Source organism: Haliotis rubra, unplaced genomic scaffold, assembly GCF_003918875.1.
Source record: "Haliotis rubra isolate DU_JTF1 unplaced genomic scaffold, ASM391887v1 Scf1, whole genome shotgun sequence".
Lineage (NCBI taxonomy): Eukaryota > Metazoa > Mollusca > Gastropoda > Lepetellida > Haliotidae > Haliotis > Haliotis rubra.
Genome location: NW_025764891.1, coordinates 7,938,492 through 7,957,966, shown reverse-complemented (window position 1 = coordinate 7,957,966; position 19,475 = coordinate 7,938,492). Strand labels below are relative to the sequence as shown.

At 42.0% G+C, this 19,475-nt stretch overlaps 1 protein-coding gene across 2 annotated transcripts; it reads right to left on the bottom strand.

Moving 5' to 3' along the window:
• Positions 1 to 722: 722 nt before the first annotated feature.
• Positions 723 to 18,649, bottom strand: LOC124279930. Of its 2 annotated transcripts, XM_046715908.1 has the most exons (22): positions 18,588 to 18,649; positions 18,124 to 18,156; positions 17,098 to 17,248; positions 16,713 to 16,891; positions 15,874 to 15,984; positions 15,439 to 15,574; positions 14,186 to 14,361; positions 13,163 to 13,733; positions 12,962 to 13,114; positions 12,417 to 12,552; positions 11,668 to 11,840; positions 11,400 to 11,536; positions 10,442 to 10,577; positions 9,418 to 9,590; positions 7,459 to 7,551; positions 6,598 to 6,733; positions 4,518 to 4,690; positions 3,835 to 3,969; positions 3,213 to 3,348; positions 2,361 to 2,533; positions 1,605 to 1,622; positions 723 to 945 (listed from the first exon to the last, which is right to left on the bottom strand). In XM_046715908.1, exons 12-22 carry the CDS (start codon positions 11,443 to 11,445, stop codon positions 908 to 910), a joined length of 1,257 nt encoding a protein of 418 aa, XP_046571864.1. In that variant the 5' UTR covers positions 11,446 to 11,536; positions 11,668 to 11,840; positions 12,417 to 12,552; positions 12,962 to 13,114; positions 13,163 to 13,733; positions 14,186 to 14,361; positions 15,439 to 15,574; positions 15,874 to 15,984; positions 16,713 to 16,891; positions 17,098 to 17,248; positions 18,124 to 18,156; positions 18,588 to 18,649; the 3' UTR covers positions 723 to 907. The 2 variants fall into 2 exon arrangements, with proteins under 2 accessions (XP_046571864.1, XP_046571802.1); XM_046715846.1 differs by having other exon boundaries at positions 12,962 to 13,733.
• Positions 18,650 to 19,475: the final 826 nt, after the last annotated feature.

The window sequence follows — 19,475 nt, the reverse complement described above, 5'->3', positions numbered from 1 at the left end:
TTTGGATGGTAATCTTCATTAATTACGTGTATCATTTCAATACATTCGCATAAAATTTAGTTTGGAAGCAATAACTTCATTCAAACGCATTTTTCATATCTGAGGACAGAGTTTATATATGGATTTGGTTTAAAAACACTTTCAACGACTTTGACGTTTAAATTGATTACCAGCAGAGCAGAACATACTTTATCTGTTTGGAAAAAAAAGATTCTAGCATCACTTTTCAGACCCGTGAAGATCTGGGTTAGAATTGGTCTTCAGTAAAGTATGCTTGTCGTAAGAGACGACTAACGGGATCGGGTGGTCAGGCTCGCTGGCTTGGTTGACACATTCCCAGAGTAGTGACTGCTTGTAAGGTGTACTTCGTCGGGGACATCTAGTTATGATTCTGGCAGCTATTGTTTGAATGGCCATGTGTGAGTGTTGACTGGTTTCCGGAAGCACGTTCATCCAGCCATGAACTGTGGGTGCTTTCTACTTCCAGAATCAACAGACTTTTCGGACTTATTCGAAATTTTGAATTATGATTTGTAGAGTTGTCAGATCTACAAAATTAATACACAATGCGCGTTCAGAATGGCTTCACAACAGTGAGACACCATCATAATGATACAATTGTCCTTAAAGCCCACAGTGCAACTTATGTTAAAATTTGTTATTGTTTTTTTTACCTCGAACCAAATTTGCAGTTCCACAAAATATAAAACGAAATACCAAGGTACTGGATTATGTTTGTTTAATCGAAGCGACACAAAGATATAGATACATTTGTACAGAACAAGATGGCAGTTCGCGCTACTCCGGCAACCACCCACTGTCTTATTCCTGGAGTCTCAAAATGGTTTATCATATTTTTTTCATATACGTTTCACCGTAAGACCTTTGCCAGCAGTTACATAGTTGTTTACGGCGTGGTGGAGGCCATGTCTGTTGCTGTCGGCCCTGTGAATAACAGCAAAATACATAAACCCTAAATGAGTGAGTGAGTATAGTTTTAGTAATTTTCCAGCAATATCAGGGTGGGGGGACACCAGAAATGGGTTTCACGCATTGTATCCATGTGGGGAATCGAATCCGGGTCTTAGGGTCTAAAGTGAACGCTTTAACCACTGGACTACCCCACCGCCTAAGTGTAACAAATGTATACGTGCTGTAAAAAAACACACTCAGTGAAAGGAATTAGTATAATAGCATCCTTCCTGGGAAAAAAGGAAAACTACTAACCTATTGGATGAAAACTGCAGAAAGTCACATTGTAATTTAAATTTTCATGGTAGCCTAGTGGTTAAAGCGTTCGCTCGTTACGCCCAAGACCCGGGTTCGAGTCCTCACATGGGTGCAATATGTGAAGCCCATTTGTGGGGTCCTCCGCCGTGATATTGCTGGAATATTGCTAAAAGCGGCGTAAAACTAAACTCGCCCGCTCACTAAACAATTTCCATACAACTTGAGACTGGCATAAAATTGTATCTTTTTCAACACTTGCTTGTTTGTTTGGATTTGTAACAACACAAGATGAAGTAGGAAAACCATTATCCGGGAACCATATTCTGATATTTGAAGACGAGCAAGTCTTTGATTTATTGAGAACAAATACTTACCTATGGTTGGCGGTAAAACTGGAAAATATATTAAAAACGACATGTCAATAACTACTTGCATCTCAGTAGGTGTAAATATTTCTATAGAGTGAATAAATCAGGCGTTGCCATTGTATCCGTGAGGTGTTTTCGTTTAAACAATGCGACGTGATACAGAGTCCCTGTCAACCAATTTTTGCTGGACTTTGAATGTCGCTTTGAACAGTATATCAGTCGTATCAAGGTGTATCAGTTTAATGAGGAGAATCCGATAGGTGCAGAAAGTACGTGTTACCCAGTTTGACGAAACCAACGAATATAAGCTGTTGACAAACCAAAGATCACAACCAGGGCAAATCTACCCACCATCACTGGATTCTGCACGCCAAAATGGTGCAACTCAACACAGTTAGCTAGACGCAGTTGTCTCCACACAGAATTTAAATGGCATTTTGTTGTCAACTAATAGAAACTATACAGTGAATAAATTCTTTGAATGGCCTTGTCTAACTGGGGTGGTTCCAGTAGCACTTGTTGTGTCTCTTGCTTTGAAACAATTAAAAGCTTTACTAGATCTCTAGGACCACTAACTATACTCATGCCAATAATGGTTGTCACCCCCTTCAATGTTTTGGAGAGGGTGTGGGGTGTGGCTTGGGTGTGTGGGGTTGGGGTGGGGAGGGGTTGACAACCATTATTGGCATGAGTATATATATTAAAAGATCAAAACCTATTCTAACTACTTGTATTGTAAGACAAGGATCAGAAGGATCTTACCGTAAAGTTTGTGTGTGTCCGGAACAAGGGTTCCGCTGTTACATAGGTCTCCTCTACAGCAGAAACTACAGGTATTGGCGAAGTAGAGAGGCCCCTGGTCCACCCTGTAGCAATAGTACTTGGAGGAAGTCTTCTGTAGCCATTCTACTTGACAAACTGTTTCGTTTACACACCTGGGAAAATACGACAGGTTACACAATCAACAACTATATGGCGACGGTCTGTAAATAATCTACTATGGACCAAGACAATCCAGGGATCAACAGCATGAGCATCGATCTATGCAATTGGGATACAATGATATATGTCAACCAAGTCAGAGAGTCTGACCACCCGATCCCATTAGTCGCAATTTACAACAAGCATGGGTTGCTGAAGAATAATTCCAGATTAAGATGCTAGTGCAAGTCGACTTTGATACGATGCTACAGTTTAACATGAATGTCCCACTCAGACACAGGATACAGGCTCCGGACCGACCAGTCCTAGTGTTATCTTTTGTATCCTTTATCAAGTACCATTTAAAAACATCTTTTGATATGATGCTGTTGGGAAATCGAACCATCGACCTTCCGCATTGTCGGGCACACACTCTAGCCACTACACCACGGAGGCATTCCATAACGTTTACAAGCCCAAATACAGAGGTATGGTCCTGACCACACCTAGCGCCACAGTACATTCGAATCTTGGATTCGAACCCATGACCACATAATACTTGCAGCTTTGGAACATATTTCACCCTGAAAAGAATCATCTCTTGACATGCTTTGATTTGACACTTGTGATCATTTCTGCACAGGAATGTTTAATCAATGATTCTAGAAAAGGAAGCGTAGTTCTAGAACTTACATTCTTCTAGCTGTCTGCCTTGAGGTCATATCTTCAATTACTGAGGTCATACAGAATGGTGTGTCAAGGTCACACGTCGTGGGTTGACCTCTCGTCATGCATTTGGGGTCATCGGCAGAGCAGGTGTCACATAATGCTGTTTAAAGGTTTATGACAAAACATGAACGTTCTGTTTTAAGACTGATTTCATTCCACTGTCAACAATAATCCACTAACGTCACCTGTAGATAATCGGGTCTGGGCCAGGAAAACCCCTGACTGAAAAACGGACCTTGCCATTGGGGTTACGTATGCGATGTCTCTCAATGTGAAGTCACAGTATGACCCCCAGATCACAACATTTCTTGGCCGCTATGACAAGAAATAGGTGTTGGAGAAATATAATTCCTAGTAATAGTTTACACGTGTTTAATCGTAAGCATCTGATATATATTAAACTGACCAGAATGCGTTTCATACAGAAACGGTAATTCCGATTCATTTATCGGCTTAGAACCAAATCATACTTTTCAAGAATGCATTTAAAATGTATTTCCTGGCAGACTACCACTGTGTGTAATTAATAGGTAACCATGGTTACAATTCCATATGGAAAATTGTCGATATATATATTTAGGCTTACGGTAATGTATAGTAGTTGATTCTGTTGATGTTTCTGTGACGTCCAAAGTTGTTTGTGTCTCATCCGGAGTAGTTTGTGTAATATCCGGATTCGCAGTGCTCATTGGTAGTGGCGTTGATAGGCTCACCATCGGATCTTAAAAGAACAACAACATATACTCGGTTTCTACTTTATATACTTTGCAATGCACACGAACAACAACGTGTAAGTATGTACGAAGGCGACTGTAATGTGCACATACGCACTTTCTCTGTATATGAACCAGTGGTATACATACGAATAAAAGATCTGACTTGACTCGAACTGCTCTTTGTGTGATATCATAAACGACAACGTACCATAGGAATACTATATTATACCATTCAAAAAAAGTAGGGGATGTTGGATTTACAAGATTGATAAAATGAAAATAATGAAGCCAACAGTTGATGAAGAGAAATTAAGGGAAAATGTGACAATTTATTCCATTCCTTTGGAAATATTTCATATGTATGGATATATATTACTTCTTCTCATATGCATTGGCTATTCGCAAAATGGCTTATCCCCTACTTGTTTTAATGGTATATCTTGGATTGAAACTGTTTCATCAGGTTTGGTCTGAATAACAAACCTTTAGAGATATGTATTCTTTAAACATGAAGATGAAATGTACAATTAAGTTACATGCATATACATGTACAAATATAAAGTTTCTAAACTTGGCACCAGGCTGCCATTATTACACTGATCCCCCACACAGCAGAAGCTGCAGTAATTGGGATAAAACAGTGGCCCTTTGTCCACTTCCAAACAGTATGGCCGCCCAGAAGTGTGATTGATCCAGTCCTTCACACACGTGTTGAGATCAGCACAGCTGGCAAACCAAAACCAACCATTATATATACAAAGATATTACATAGCTACACTACACATGTATGGTAGAAATGGTTATTATGGTTGACGTGAGTTGAAGAATTGTTCTACAACTATACCCAATAAACTTTGTAGTAATGGTAGCTTTTCCTTAGGCCTAAATGGTGGTGTATGGTCTTGTGCATAGGGCGCAGGTCAGAAATATGATGTTAAGCAACGGAGAATACTTGGATGGGTGACCGTCTTTGGCAGCTTGAGAGTCTCTAGGACTTCCATCCTGCCCCACAACGAAGCATATGGTCTCACCTTAGGCAAGTGAGTTTGTTCAAAAACTCTGTTCATCCAGCAGAAAATGGGACTATTAACCTTCCAGCGTCTCACAGCCAGCTTGGGTTATGAAGGGTATTAATGTCCATCATGGGGTATGCGCTTAAAACATGTCCGTCAGTGTGAGGTTCAGCGCTATATAAGTGGTCATGAAATAATAATTTAAAATCACCTTATTTCATTCGGTTCAGACAATATATTCTCGGTTGTTGTATAGACACCAATCTGACGCCCGCTACGCATTTGACCCTCGAGTGGTGATCGATGTGCCTGGATATTGATTCATCTTGACGAACACTTAGGAATAGCCAAGATGCGAATGTTTGATAACGGTTCTGATGCTCTAAGCACGGGTACATGCAACGAAACACCGGCAACTTGTTGAAAAGGCTGTCGACGATAATCCGAACATTGATATGTATGTACACTAGTAGACTATAGGAGACTATCTGATTGCAAGTATTTGGCATGATAAATACAGGAATGTCCTGTTGGTCGTCAGGTGGGAGGCCAGATCAATGTGTCAGGATTCATTTGAATCTTTATACACAAACAACATCTGCCATATTTACCAATCCCTACCTCTGACATCTGAGAAAACTCTGCATAAAACGTAATTTCCATCACTGTTTTGCCCTATACTTTGAATCTAAAGACCATTGAGACTGTTATCTTGACAAACGCATGGCCTCTGAATCACTCTCCTTCCAAGAGTTCCATGCGGCAAGCCAGCATAGTACTGTTATGTTAGTCATCGCTGTGCCGGAGTGTGCCTCTGAATATGAATAATTTGACTAAACTAACTCCATTTAAATTGAATAAGAGACCTAGGCAACTGTGATAACGTGGATAATCTAGACTTGCTTTATGTACGGCTTTTTGCATTGCAGAATAGGCTGGGCGGAGGGAAAATAATGTGGTTCAGGGACTCATACAGACTATTAGTTATCATGTCATTTGCGTAAAAATTAATCAATAAATATTCAAATTATGATGCAGAGAGCAGTTCATACTGTTTTGCAATTACGTTAGTCAGACTTGATTTTTACGTTATTTTTACCAAGCGTAATAACATTCTCCTCCCTGACTGTCAGGACATATAAAAGACTACTCTGAAACTTAATCAGGACCTACCAGTAATATTGCTTAGAATTGTTTGGAAAACAGGCCAAGGACATTCAAGCAACTACAATGTGTCATTTCATTCTACATGTAGTGAGTGAGTGGGTTGAGTTTTTCTCCCGCTAAGCTTCACACAGTGTAGCACATCTGAGGAATCAACACCGGGTGTTCGGCGTGACAAGCGAACGCTTTAACCACAAGGCTACCCAACGCGGCGCCCCGATTCGACATACAGATATTTGGTTGATGTATACTCCCGCTTCCCTATTTTGGAATAAGTCTTACACGAACACAGGTCAGAAATACACTGAATATGGACCAATTGTTTCCAATGGTCATTTGTTGAAAACGATGAATATTGATAGTGATCATCCCTGCAAGCTCAGTTCCAATAACTAATGACATATGTCCCCTTCACCCCTATATAATCTTAGCATAACACATCTGAATCATTGTTACCTTCTTTCGGCATACTGGGTAAAGCGATTGTCTTCATACACAGTGACTTGACAGTATGGTCTGTCCGGGTCACACAGGGTAGGGCGACCTCCACGAACACACCCGAGGTCATCCCGACTGCAAACGTCACACACGGCTTGGGGAACAGGAAAAGGATTAATAAGTACAACTTACCTAGAGGTTGTTTGGTTGGTTTGGTTTGCTATTTTACGCCTCACTCAGTAATATTCTAGCTAAATGACGGCGGTCTGTAAATAATCGAGCCTGGACCAGACAATCCAGTGATCAACAGCATGAGCATCGATCTACGCAATTGGGATACGATGACATGTCAACCAAGTCAGCGAGCCTGACCATCCGATCCCGTTAGTTGCCTTTTACGACAAGCATGGATTGCTGAAGACCAATTCTAACCCGGATCTTCACAGGTTACATATCTAGAGGCTTGAGAAGGGAAATGAATACACACCTATACATCACACGTTGATTGAGGCACACGAAAAGGTTTCTAATGCTTACGCAACTTCATGACGCACACACTAAGCGACGAACAGGATAAGAGACTGAACTAATACGCCCCCGCTTGTTCTGTTACGACTAGAGTGAGTGAGTGAGTTTAGTGTTACGCCGCTTTTAGCAATATTCCAGCAATATCACGCCGGGGAACACTAGAAATGGGCTTCACACATTGTACCCATGTGGGGAATCGAACTCGGGTCTTTGGCGTGACCAGCAAACACTTAAAGCACTAGGCTGTCCCCCCGCTTGTTCTATATGGCTGGAGGAATAGGGTGAAGAGAGTGGCGAATACACAGACAGTCGATACGCACGGCAAGAGGAACAGCGTATCGGACAATTTACCAATGTGTGGAGTCGTCGGCACTGTTGGAGTTGGTGTGTCTTGGGTCTCTGAAGACGTAGATAGGTCGGTGGCGTTTGTGGGTTCAGGGGGACCTTATAAGACATGAAGGGATCCATAATTATTCGTACCAACATACAGAGAGAATGTATCCATTTTACGCAAAGACATGAATACTTGCATCTATTTCATCGAGCAATTCATGAATCAATTGTCCCCCTGTCATGAATGTATGTTTCTCGCATTAAGATATTAGCATGTCTTGAAGTCCTTTCTTCCAGTTGCGCAATATAATGGGTGGGAAATGTATACTCTCCCAAAAAGAAAGTTACGCATCATGAAAATAGCAATTTCATGTAGCAATGAATTAAAACGTGATTCATTTTACAAAAGGTTTTGCTCTGTTTATGAGTCCTATGGTGTTTATGTTTTGAAACATCACAACAAAACGCACCATCCGTAAAATACCCGTATTTAACAGCATGATTTTCAATTTCGGCGTGTAGTGTCACAAAATACACAATTCACATGCAATGCACGTGAAAGTTGGGGATCAGATAGTCTCAATGATGGGTATAAAAGGTTGATCGCTGTCTGTCGATTATTCCCTGTATTTGGAATATTGTTGAAGAACGCAAAATGCCACGTCTAAGGTAAGCCAACCGTCATATCGCCATTGGTTTGCTTGAAGCTGGCCAGTCTCAACGTGCAGTTGCCCGACGCATGCATGCATGTTCACCAAAGCACCATTTCACGGCTCTGGGAGAGATATCGCCGGCAGAATGCGGTAGCAGATGCCCCTCGTAGTGGGCGACCTCGAGCGACCACTGCGGCGCAGGATCGCTACATCCGGGTACGTCACCTGCGTCATCGAACAGCTACGGCGACCAGTACCGCTCGACAAATACCCGGATTGAGGAGGCTTTCTGCACAGACCGTCAGGAACAGGTTGAGAGAAGGCTGGTGTACATGGCAGAAGACCTTATATTGGCCCTGTGCTTCGACAACAACATCGTCGACATCGAGTTCAATGGTGCACCAACGTTCAGGCCTGGAACCTACCGAATTGGCGTAGAATCTGGTTCAATGATGAATCACGATTTCTATTGTAACGACGCGATGGAAGAATGCGGGTGTACAGACGTCGACGTGAACGTGTCGCCGACGCTTGCGTTCCCCAGGTGGACAGATTCGGCCGGGACAGTGTTATGATGTGGGGGGAGATCACCTGCCGTAGGAGAAGTGATTTGGTGATGATCCAGGGCAACCTGACAGCTCAACGGTACTGTGACGAAATCCTACGCCCACACCTCCTTCCAATCATTGATCGCCAGAGGGAGTTGTTTCAACAGGACAATGCCAGGCCCCACACAGCACGTCACACTAGAGACTTCCTCCAGAACCATAACATCAATGCCCAGGCCCTCAAGATCACCGGACTTAAACCCGATCGAACATCTGTGGGATGCCCTGGACAGACGGGTGCGACGCCGTAACCCTCAGCCCCAGACACTTCAGCGGGCTGCGATTGGGCAACACGAGATTCTGAGACTTATTCGTTCGATGCCGAGGCGATGCCGTGCAGTTCTGGATGCCAACGGTGGTCACACGAGGTATTGACTTCAGCGCCACCACATGTCTCCATGTGACACTCAAACTGACTTTCCTCGAGTTGGTGCCAAAGACGGATAGGTCTGCATTCCAAGTGTGCAATTTCGCTATATTTCATTGACTCATAAAGCCTACAAGATGTTTCAAAATAGACATAAAAATACAGTTGAAATTCATATATGCGTTTCTTTTTTGGGAGAGTATATTATGACACAGATTAAACCGTACCATCGAAATCTAATACGATTTTAGAATATATTTTAAATGGATCGATAATTTTGTCCATTTCATCCATTTCTTGTCTAGGGGATGTTTTGACATATTTGTGTGGTAGGTATTTTACAACTTACGATACAGTGTGTCGGGATTAGGGACCAGAGCGCCAGAGTTGCAGAGATCCCCAACACAGCAGAAGTTGCAGTCGACGGGGAAGTATAGTTCGCCCTGGTCGACGTCGTAGCAGTAGTGACGCCATGACGTCTCCATGTACCACTTTTGGTAGCACACAGACTCGTTCACGCAGCTGGAGAAATACAAGGTATAACGTTATATCACACATACTAAGACTCGTTCACGAAGTTGGGGAAATACAGGAAAATACAGGATATAAATGGGGAAATACAAGATATACCGTTATATCACACACACTAAACACGTTGGGGCAGTCTAAGTAAACTTAGGCTCAGTATTATTCGTTACACTGCTATACTGAGTCTAACAAACCCTAGTAGAAGGTCGCGTCAGCTAGCCTTTGAGAGCCTATAAATCCGCATAAATCACATATATTTGACCCGCAGTATATTACGCTTATGGGTTTCTAATGACATGGTTACTATTAGTTTATATTTCCGCAAGATGACATCCTTGAATATTGACAAAAATGCTATTTTCAACTACTGTTTACTCATTGCGTCCTCCATGTGTATCACTGGGAAGCGATCGTGCGGAAAATAGCATTCGGAATCGTTCGAGTTGTTTAGGTAAAGGTTCAAACGGTATGTGCGAGTGTTAACTTTCGCGATTTGGTAAGCTGTGTTCTGATTGGTCAGTCCAAAAGGTTAGCTGACGCGACTTTCTACTAGGGTTTGTTAGACTCAGTATAGCAGTGTAACGAATAATACTGAGCCTAAGTTTACTTAGACTGCTCGTTGGGGAAATGTAGAGTGTGACTGTACACCGACCTGTTCAATCAGCTCGAGAAATATGAAGACTATGAATGCACTGCCGCAGTCTTGGAGGTTCATCTGTGGCATATGTCAGCTCTTTCAATACAGGCTGTCATTGTGATTTGAAACCCCTGTCTCACCAATCACAATCGAATGTCTCAGAAATTCAAGGTAGAATATTAAATATACGGTAGACAGGTGCGCTCACCTCCTGCTGACGGTCATGTTGGAGGGGTAGTTGTCATGGACGGTGGTCATGCAGTACGATTCCTCAAGGTCACAACTTGTCGGTCTACCGGAAGTGAAACATTCTGGATCGGATTCTTCACACACCTCGCAGATTGCTGGGGAGAAAATGTCAAAGAGAGAACTCTCGGTTATACATGTACTACATCGTAATTGACAAGGAATCTTGATGTATGTAAAACATGTATCCTACCTTCGTCATAGTAGAAAGAGAAATTTCGGTTTAACTGTGATTTTATTAACATTTTTTAATGATTAATCACACAGGCGGATCCAGAAATTTTCAAAGGGGGCGAGTGGGGTTTCAGGGGGTTCGAACCCCCTGAACCCCACCTTGGCTCTGCCACTGAAAAACATTCACTTCAATGTGGTCTTTAGTCATTTTCAGAAAGGGAAACTGAATCGTCGCATCAGTTCAATGTGTGAGGGCATCGTAAAGAGATGCAGGTCTCAAACGCCTACGACTTTGGTGAAACCCTCAAGCAAAGGGTAGGGCGCTGGGAAAACAAACGATCATTAACAGATCGAATAAAATATTGGTAAACCGAATCTGAACATCTAGACAAGACCGAAAACGCATCTCTGCTACACGAATGACCTGGGTTTTGACACTTTGCCTACCATGGCCCGTGCTCACCTGCGTACAAAGAGAGCATACATAACACTCCAAGGATATCTTATCCACCCCACATTCACAGTACTTTATCCCCTGGATTCAAAGATGGAAAATAACAACTGGCAAAGTTCCTTATAATTTGGAACACATCATGTAACATATTTCTCATTGTTTATGAAGAGAAAACACAAAGATGCATAATGTTTGTGCATCTGAAAATATTCACTACTGTGCCATTACCCATCAACGTGTACCTGTGGGGTATTTCGGTTTCATCTTCACGGCAGGTTACGCCATCACTTACTGTGTTTTTCCGTTGTTGACACAGACGTTGTGGATGGTGTCGTCATACTTGTGTCCGTCGAGAATGGTGCCGTCGCAGGGTTGGGTGAAGACGATGCTGTTGGGACGGTGCTACCTTCCGTAGTTCCTGCCGGGGCCCTGAACAAGACCGTGATCCAATCAGAAGTTAATTCAGGTATTTTCACATTGGTATCACATGTGCGTTAAATATGCTAATTCGTAAAATAATTTCAAGGCAGTATTCACAGATACTGTCGATTACAACTTACGATACAGTGTGTCGGGATTAGGGACAAGAGCGCCAGAATTGCAGAGGTCCCCAACACAGCAGAAGTTGCAGTCGACGGGGAAGTATAGTTCGCCCTGGTCGATGTCGTAGCAGTAGTGACGCCATGACGTCTCCATGTACCACTTTTGGTAGCACACAGACTCGTTCACGCAGCTGGAGAAATACAGGGCGTAAGGTTACAAAATACACTTAAGTTTGATAAGCTTATGGAATACAGATATTAGCTTATTAGAATATTGCATATTCAACAAACAAACCCCTCAGGAAATGTAATGTCTGTCTATCACGGGCTGGTTCCTAGAGGTGTGAAGATACCGTACATGGTGTCATATAACGCATATTCGTCCATGAAGGCGAGGAAGCATAGAATGTGATTGTTCAATGCAGTTTAAGCCACTACATCAGATATACACGTACTGAGGTGAAAAAAGCACAAGCGTTCCTTTATGTGTTTTCCCAGGTTTCTTCGCAAGCTTTGTATCGCATAACTTGTAATGAAGCCTGGAAAAAAACAACTGTGCTTTCATGTGATCCCTTATTTTTTCCCACAATATATTTTCGTCCACTGAAAGGTGAAGGAGACATTTTGATCTTAACTACACTATCGCAGACTTCAAGACATACCCCATCTTGCATGTTAACTGTATCAATCCCAGGTTTACCAATCACAATCAAGTATTTTCCATGTGTTTGGTAGATATTTTATATATTGTAGACAGGTGCGCTCACCCCCTGCTGACCGTCATGTTGGAGGGGTAGTTGTCATGGACGGTGGTCATGCAGTACGATTCCTCAAGGTCACAACGTGTCGGCGTACCGGAAGTGAAACATTCTGGATCGGACTCGTCACACACCTCGCAGATTGCTGGGGTGGAAATGCTTATATTGTACATTAAGATATATAATCTATAATACTGAATGTGGTCAACCCTGTCCTCAGTCCATAGCCATACATTTTCCAGTACAATATTGACATGTGGATTATTGTCATTTCAATGTATGAATTATGTCAGAACGTGTCCTTATGATTATCCATGACAATTAAAGGGTTCATGTAACTATGTAAATTTCCTACGAGATAATTGAAAAGTGGTTTAGTAATGGCCATGCACTCGTCCACTGACATACCTCAGAAAGACATCATAAGAAACAATATCATACAAAGTCAATAAATCTATGATTTGTCAAATACGAAAACCAATACAATCATAACTTTGGAAGCAATGTCTTGACTTATCTCAACAATCGATAAAAAAAAGACTTCAACGACTCACTATGCTTTTCCGTAGTGGACACAGTTGTCGGCTGTGTGACGTATGTTGCTATGCTGCCTCCAGGACTCGATCCTTCTGGACTAGTCGAACCATCCGAGGTCGATTCTTGTGGACCTGACGGCGTTGGACCCGTGGCATAATCCGTGCTCGGACCTTTTGGACCTGAAGACGTTGGACCCGTGACATAATCAGTGCTTGGACCTTGTGGACCTGAAGACGTTGGACCCGTGACAAAATCCGTGCTCGGACCTTGTGGACCTGAAGACGTTGGACCCGTGACATAATCCGTGCTCGGACCTTGTGGGTTTGAAGGCGTTGGACCCATTAAACCACCTGTGCTCGATCCTTGTGAACCTGAACTGGTTGGACCTGTCAAACCATCTATGCTCGAACTTAATGGCCCTGTAGGTGTTGGACCCGTTAAACCACTTGTGCTCGATTCTTGTGGATTTTGAGATGTTGGACCTGTCAAATCACCTGTGCTCGAACCCTGTGGACTTGAAGGCGTTGATCCCGTGAAATAATCCGAACTCAATCCTTGTGTATTTGGAGATGTTGGGCTCGTCGAACCATCTGTGCTTGCTTTTGAAGGACTATCTGTGCTAAACTCTTGTGTACTTGGAGGTATTGATTCAGTCAAAACATCTGTTGTAGATCCAAGTGGGTAGGACTGAGACGGGAACTGTCAAACCGTTAGACGTGGTTGACGATCCCTCGGAAATTACAACAGATGATGAGGTCGTGCCCAATACAGTTGGCACAACCTTTGGCTCTGTAAAAGAAATGAGTGAGTGAGTGGGATTTTACGCCGCTTCTAGCAAAATTCCAGCAATATCACGGCAGGGGACACCAGAAATGGGCTTCACACAATGTACCCATGTGGGGAATCCAACCCGGGTCTTCGGCGTGACGAGCGAACGCTTTAACCACTAGGCTACCCCACCGCCCCGTAAAAGAAATGAAGTAGCGTTCGTCATATGTTCGTAAGGGTTCAACTATAATCAGTTTAGTTATTATCTCATTATATCTTGTCGTCGAGCGAGTTTTACGCTGCTTTTATCAATATTCCAGCAATGGGCTTCACGCATTGTACCCATGCGGGTAATCGAACACGGCGTGACGAGCGAACTCTTTACCTTTTGGCCACCCCACCGCCCAAAAATAACTAAAATAAATATTCACATTGAAGAAAGTACTAGCCACGTATTGGCAGGTGTGACTAACGGTAAAGTGTTTCAGGAGACGGTACAAGGGTAGGTCCGGCGTTGCAGAGGTCCCCAACACAGCAGAAGTTGCAGTCGACGGGGAAGTATAGTTCGCCCTGGTCGATGTCGTAACAGTAGTGACGCCATGAAGTCTCCATGTACCACTTTTCGTAGCACACAGACTCGTTCACGCAGCTGAAGAAATACCGGGTACAACTTTAAACAGACAAAATGAAACCGACAAAACCCTTTCTACATCCACAAGAAATCTCTGCTAAATGCAGAGTCGACCATACTGTTCTAATCGTGAGCATGTGTTTTTGAATCACTATCAAATAGTTACTTACAGGTGATCACTAAAATGTGAGTGTATCCGCAGGCACCCGTCACAAACACATGCAAAGGCTAGTCAACTATTTACCTGAACAAGGGAAAACGCAGGAACAGGTCGCAATACAGAAATACATCGGAAACCATTTTGTCACTGAAACTGTTCTCCGGATAAAAAATATATTTTTGAAAGTAGGGCTGTGCAATATTACCGGTAAACCGGTATATACCGGTACAGTATCTCGCGATACGATTATCGCGATATGGTTCAGATTCTGCAATATATTGGGTCATCCAGAGTTAGTTCCCTTTGCATTATCTGCCTTTGATTTCCAAGCAAATAAATGTGCTCTAAAAGTGCCAAATATACTTTTATTTATGTTGGTTTCATGTTACATTTTACAAGTGGGAGTATCTTTATAAGTGGCTCCAAATGTGCCAAATATTCTACCAAATGCGTTACGTTTTGTGGGTTTGAATTGTTTCATATGTGACATTTTGGAGGAATTAAGGGAACGCTCATAATTTATGGCTTGGGGGTGATGATTTTTTTATGGAGAAGCATATACAATATATTGCAATATCTCTTAAGTTATTGCAATATATCGCAATATGAGAATCAGGGCAATATCCAGCACTATTTGAAAGCTTCACCGGGGCCTTGGCTACCACGGTAGTCGTTGTATAGGATATGTTTAGTTTGGAGTGAGTTTAGTTGTACGCCTCACTCAGCAATATTCCAGCTATATGGTGGCGATGCGTAGTTTAGAACGTTCGTTGTAAGGCGTTAATGCAGCTGGGGAAATATACAATATCGCGGAATTCCCTTATTTTATGTTAGCAACGTATTTCCATTGTGACATTCGCTTTTAACATGCTGGTCCCTCGTTTACTTTAAATGTGTTGGCTTCTCCCTACCGCCGTGATTGTTAAGACACACACCTTCTACTGACGGTCATGTTGTTAGGAAAATTATCATGGATGGTTGTCATACAGAAGGAATGGTCCTCGTCACATGACGTTGGCCTGCCACCGTGGAAACAGTCGGGATCTGTGACGTCACAAACTTCACACATGTCTGAAAGTAAAACCAAAAGATAATTGCCTTATCCCAATCTGTTGACATTACATTTTGGGGGAACTAGGTGTTTTTCGATAGATTGTGTATGATAATGATTGTTGTCGACCTCACGGTTTCCATACCATTGGAGAGGACATCAGGGGAGGCAATCTTTTGCGCTTGATTAACACACACAAAATTAAAATCTCATTTCAGTATATGACCTGTTTCAAAATATATCATTGTGTGCCTCAAATATTCATCAATCAACTAATTAAAACAATTATTTCAATCAAAAAAGCAAGTTGTTAACAAACCGACTGGCATCGTTGTCAGACTAAGGGTTGATGAATCGGTAATTGATGACGTCATTACTGTTGGTTGGCTTGGCAACACACTGGGTGTTGATGGTCCGGTGACATTTAGATCTGTTCAGAGAAATCGGAAGTTATAAGAGCCATTCATGCAAAACATTTTAATACAGTATTTTAATAAAGTAAAGGAGACCGTAATACTTGATGGAACCACAGGCCCTCGTGTCTTTGCGAGGATTAAAGATTTTTTAAAAATATATAAAAAATTGAGATGACCCCCGACACGAAATGCTTCACAGTACAATACGTACTGACGTCATGATGTATTGTACTGTGAAGCTTTTTTGAGTCGGGGGTCATCTCAAAAACAATATTTTTTCATCTTAAATCCTCGCAAAAACACAGGGCTGGATGGAACTTGAACGGTTATCAATTTATATGTATTATAGTATATTACAAAACATGTTTCATCTGTAAGTATGACTGCACAATGCCATTAGATGTGCGCCAGATGTAACGCACATATGATATATGTTTGATTACACTTTCTCCGTAAATACATATTTTAGTGCTGTTTTGGGTTGAGTCAGTACCAGTTGACACTTGTCAGTGGGATACACAAATCTTGACAACTAGTTGTCAGACTTCCATCTTTGAGGCTGAATGGGTTAAATCGCTCACTTTGTTTGTTGACGAGTTGGTGCCTCACCCTGAGAATGTAGGTCCGCATCCCGGAGACTCAACCCAGAAAAGTACTAGAATTTCTACTTTACTGAAACAGTGTTACTGTATTCTCAAGTATAACATCCTTTACATGGTATATATGTTTTTTAAAAACGAACCTCCGTTATACAGAAATTGTGCCGGAGGGATCAAATCTGGCCCTTGGTTACACAGGTCGCCCTGGCAACAGAAGCTACACGTGACATCAGCCCTTAGATTGCCCATGTCTACTTCATAGCAAAATAACCTCTCTTCAGTCACTGCGAATTTCTGTTCACATTCTGTTGCGTCAACACATCTGCAAATGGTAAATATTTGGCTATTGTGGTTGCATTTTTTTGTTCTATAAATGTTGATGTTCTACCATGTTAACTCTCGTGTACTCTACAGTCTGAATCACATTTAAGTTCCAAAGACAAACTTTGCTCGTATACTCTGTTTTCTATTATGTAAAACTGTATTGCTGGGAGTATAACTAAAGTGACATTAGAGTACAATACTTACTTTCTGCCCACCGTTCGATCTCCAGCCAATGTGTCTGTCACTTCTGTAAGACAGTATTGCTGTGTGACGTCACAAACAGTGCGTGCTCCGCCCTTGACGCAATCGGAATCTGTGACGTCACATACCTCACAACTAACAGGTGCCTGGTTTCCTGTAAACAGAGAGGTGTGTTATCTGGTGGACATCACAGGCTATGGCGTCATAAACTTGATGACGTCACAATGCTATGACATCGCTGCGATGCAAGCGTAATGGCAGTACCATGTTCAGAGATGTACATTTTTAATGGAAAACTAATGAAAAGTGATTTTTTATAATAAATAGAATCTCACCCTCATGGAAAACCTAATGAAAAGTGCCTTCTGATATCAAATATATCAACACTCTTTGATAAAAGTAAAACCATTTGTAACTTTATGAACTCGTGTTGATATAATTGATATCAGTAGACACTTGGGTGAGATTCTCTATGTAAGTGGAATTAAAAATGACACAGATCGTATATTCCTATCACACTGCATAATGACTGGTTATGTTTTTTTGCGTTCCGGGGATAACACAAACTAAAAAACATGCTTCTTCACATTTTACACGCACGCACGCACGCACGCACGCACGCACGCACACATAAAATTATGTCGTGGCAAAAAAGTACATCTCTTCCATCTAAAGTATGACTTGAAGTAATGGATATTAACAAAATAGTCGGTCCGTGAGGTTTGAGTTTACAGCAGTGCTAAAAATTAATTCCATATTGAACCTAATTGACAAGCCATTGGACATATCCATATGCTTGTGGGTTCACCAAAATGGTAAAAGTCGGAGACCGGCATCATCTTGGGCTTTCCTCCCTCATGAGATGACACGCCCTGATATAACTAGAATACAGTCCAATGCGGTGGTAAACAGAACTCACTCACTCACTCACGCACGTTGTCTTGGGTGAGATTGTTTCACTGTTAGTTGAGGTCGTAAACACAACAGTGTCACACTCCGCACAAATAAAATAGATAAGTATACACCTACCGTCAGATACTGTTAGAGACTGGCTAATCGTTGCTGGAGAACATGAAACATAAAAACATTAACGGATTATTGTTGATGAAAAGAAAGTTATTATGCGCACGTGCGTGTGTGAGTGATGTTAAACAGTTGAACTACTTCTTGGGGGGAATGCAGGTGAAAATATGTCCCAAGCAGCATATACTGGTGATAAAGTAGGATTAAAATGGATCCAATGGTCAGGCTCGATGGTAAGGTTCGTTGCTCATTGTATCAATGACTGTTTTGACTATTTTAAACAGCCCTCCGTGATATAGCTGGAACATTGCTTAGTGCAGCGTAAAGCAAAAACACTTGACTGGGTTCTGTACACCATAGAAAACATGAGATCATTTATGGAAATGCGTGTACCAATAACTGATACCAAATGATCAAACATCAGAATGGTACATCCTTTTAAAATGGAAAATCGAAGAGTTACTGCTTACCAATATATAACAGACGTATTAAAAAGGTAGCCATAATCCACGACAAGGCACTACACTGTGACCTACGTGGAAAAGATAGCTCATATAGGCCCTTTACCCAGATCACGACTTCAAAGTACAGATAAGGTATGTGGGGCATTTATTGTACTAAATATGGCAGATATGTCATATTAATAGCAACTGTGGCAATAGATAACACCTATTTATGTAAAAGGACGATTTTCATTCATTATAAATATTGTACATGTTGATTCTGTCTCTGAGTGTGTAAAGATAACCAGCAGAAAATACTGTTTAGAACGGTGGGGGGATATTTGAGACGTAACTACATGAACATACCCAACACCTTACAATGATTTGTGTGGGAGAACATTTCGGAAGAAAGCAAGTTCCAAAACGAAACATTGTGATAGTCATCTCGGATAGCACAGGCGGGGTTGATTTGCCAGATTTACCATTCTAGCTCAGACGAGGTTATGAGGTTATGGTCAGGCGCATACTGTTTTCTTAGAACGAAAGAGCCTATTTATTAAAAATAGTTATTCCTTGGGGAACTAGCATTATTGATCATCCTAACATGTATAAGTCACATTCATGTTGCAGGTGGGCACACCTCAGAATTGTGTTGTGTCATATCCTCTATCTACCATCAGCTGATTGTGCGCCGGATACCATAAAAAACATAATGTGGATGGACGACACCGCTCTGACTCCAACCAAGGGAAGATTTGTCTTTGTCAGAACGGGGGCGGTGGGGGTAGCCTAGTGGTTAAAGCGTTCGCTCGTCACGCCGAAGACCCGGGTTCGATTCCCCACATATTCCCAGCAGTACAATGTGTGAAGCCATTTTCTGGTGTCCCCCGCCGTGATATTACAGGAATATTGCTA

Bases quoted from the DNA above. Each gene is read 5' to 3' on its own strand.
- LOC124279930 (XM_046715846.1), bottom strand. From the start codon at position 11,445: ATGACGACACCATCCACAACGTCTGTGTCAACAACGGAAAAACACA. The intron at 3,970-4,517 runs TGTACATGTATA...TGTTCTTTTAAG, and splicing joins AAGTTTAGAAACTTTATATT to ATCCGATGGTGAGCCTATCA. The intron at 3,349-3,834 runs GTAAGCCTAAAT...ACCTTTAAACAG, and splicing joins ATCAACTACTATACATTACC to CATTATGTGACACCTGCTCT.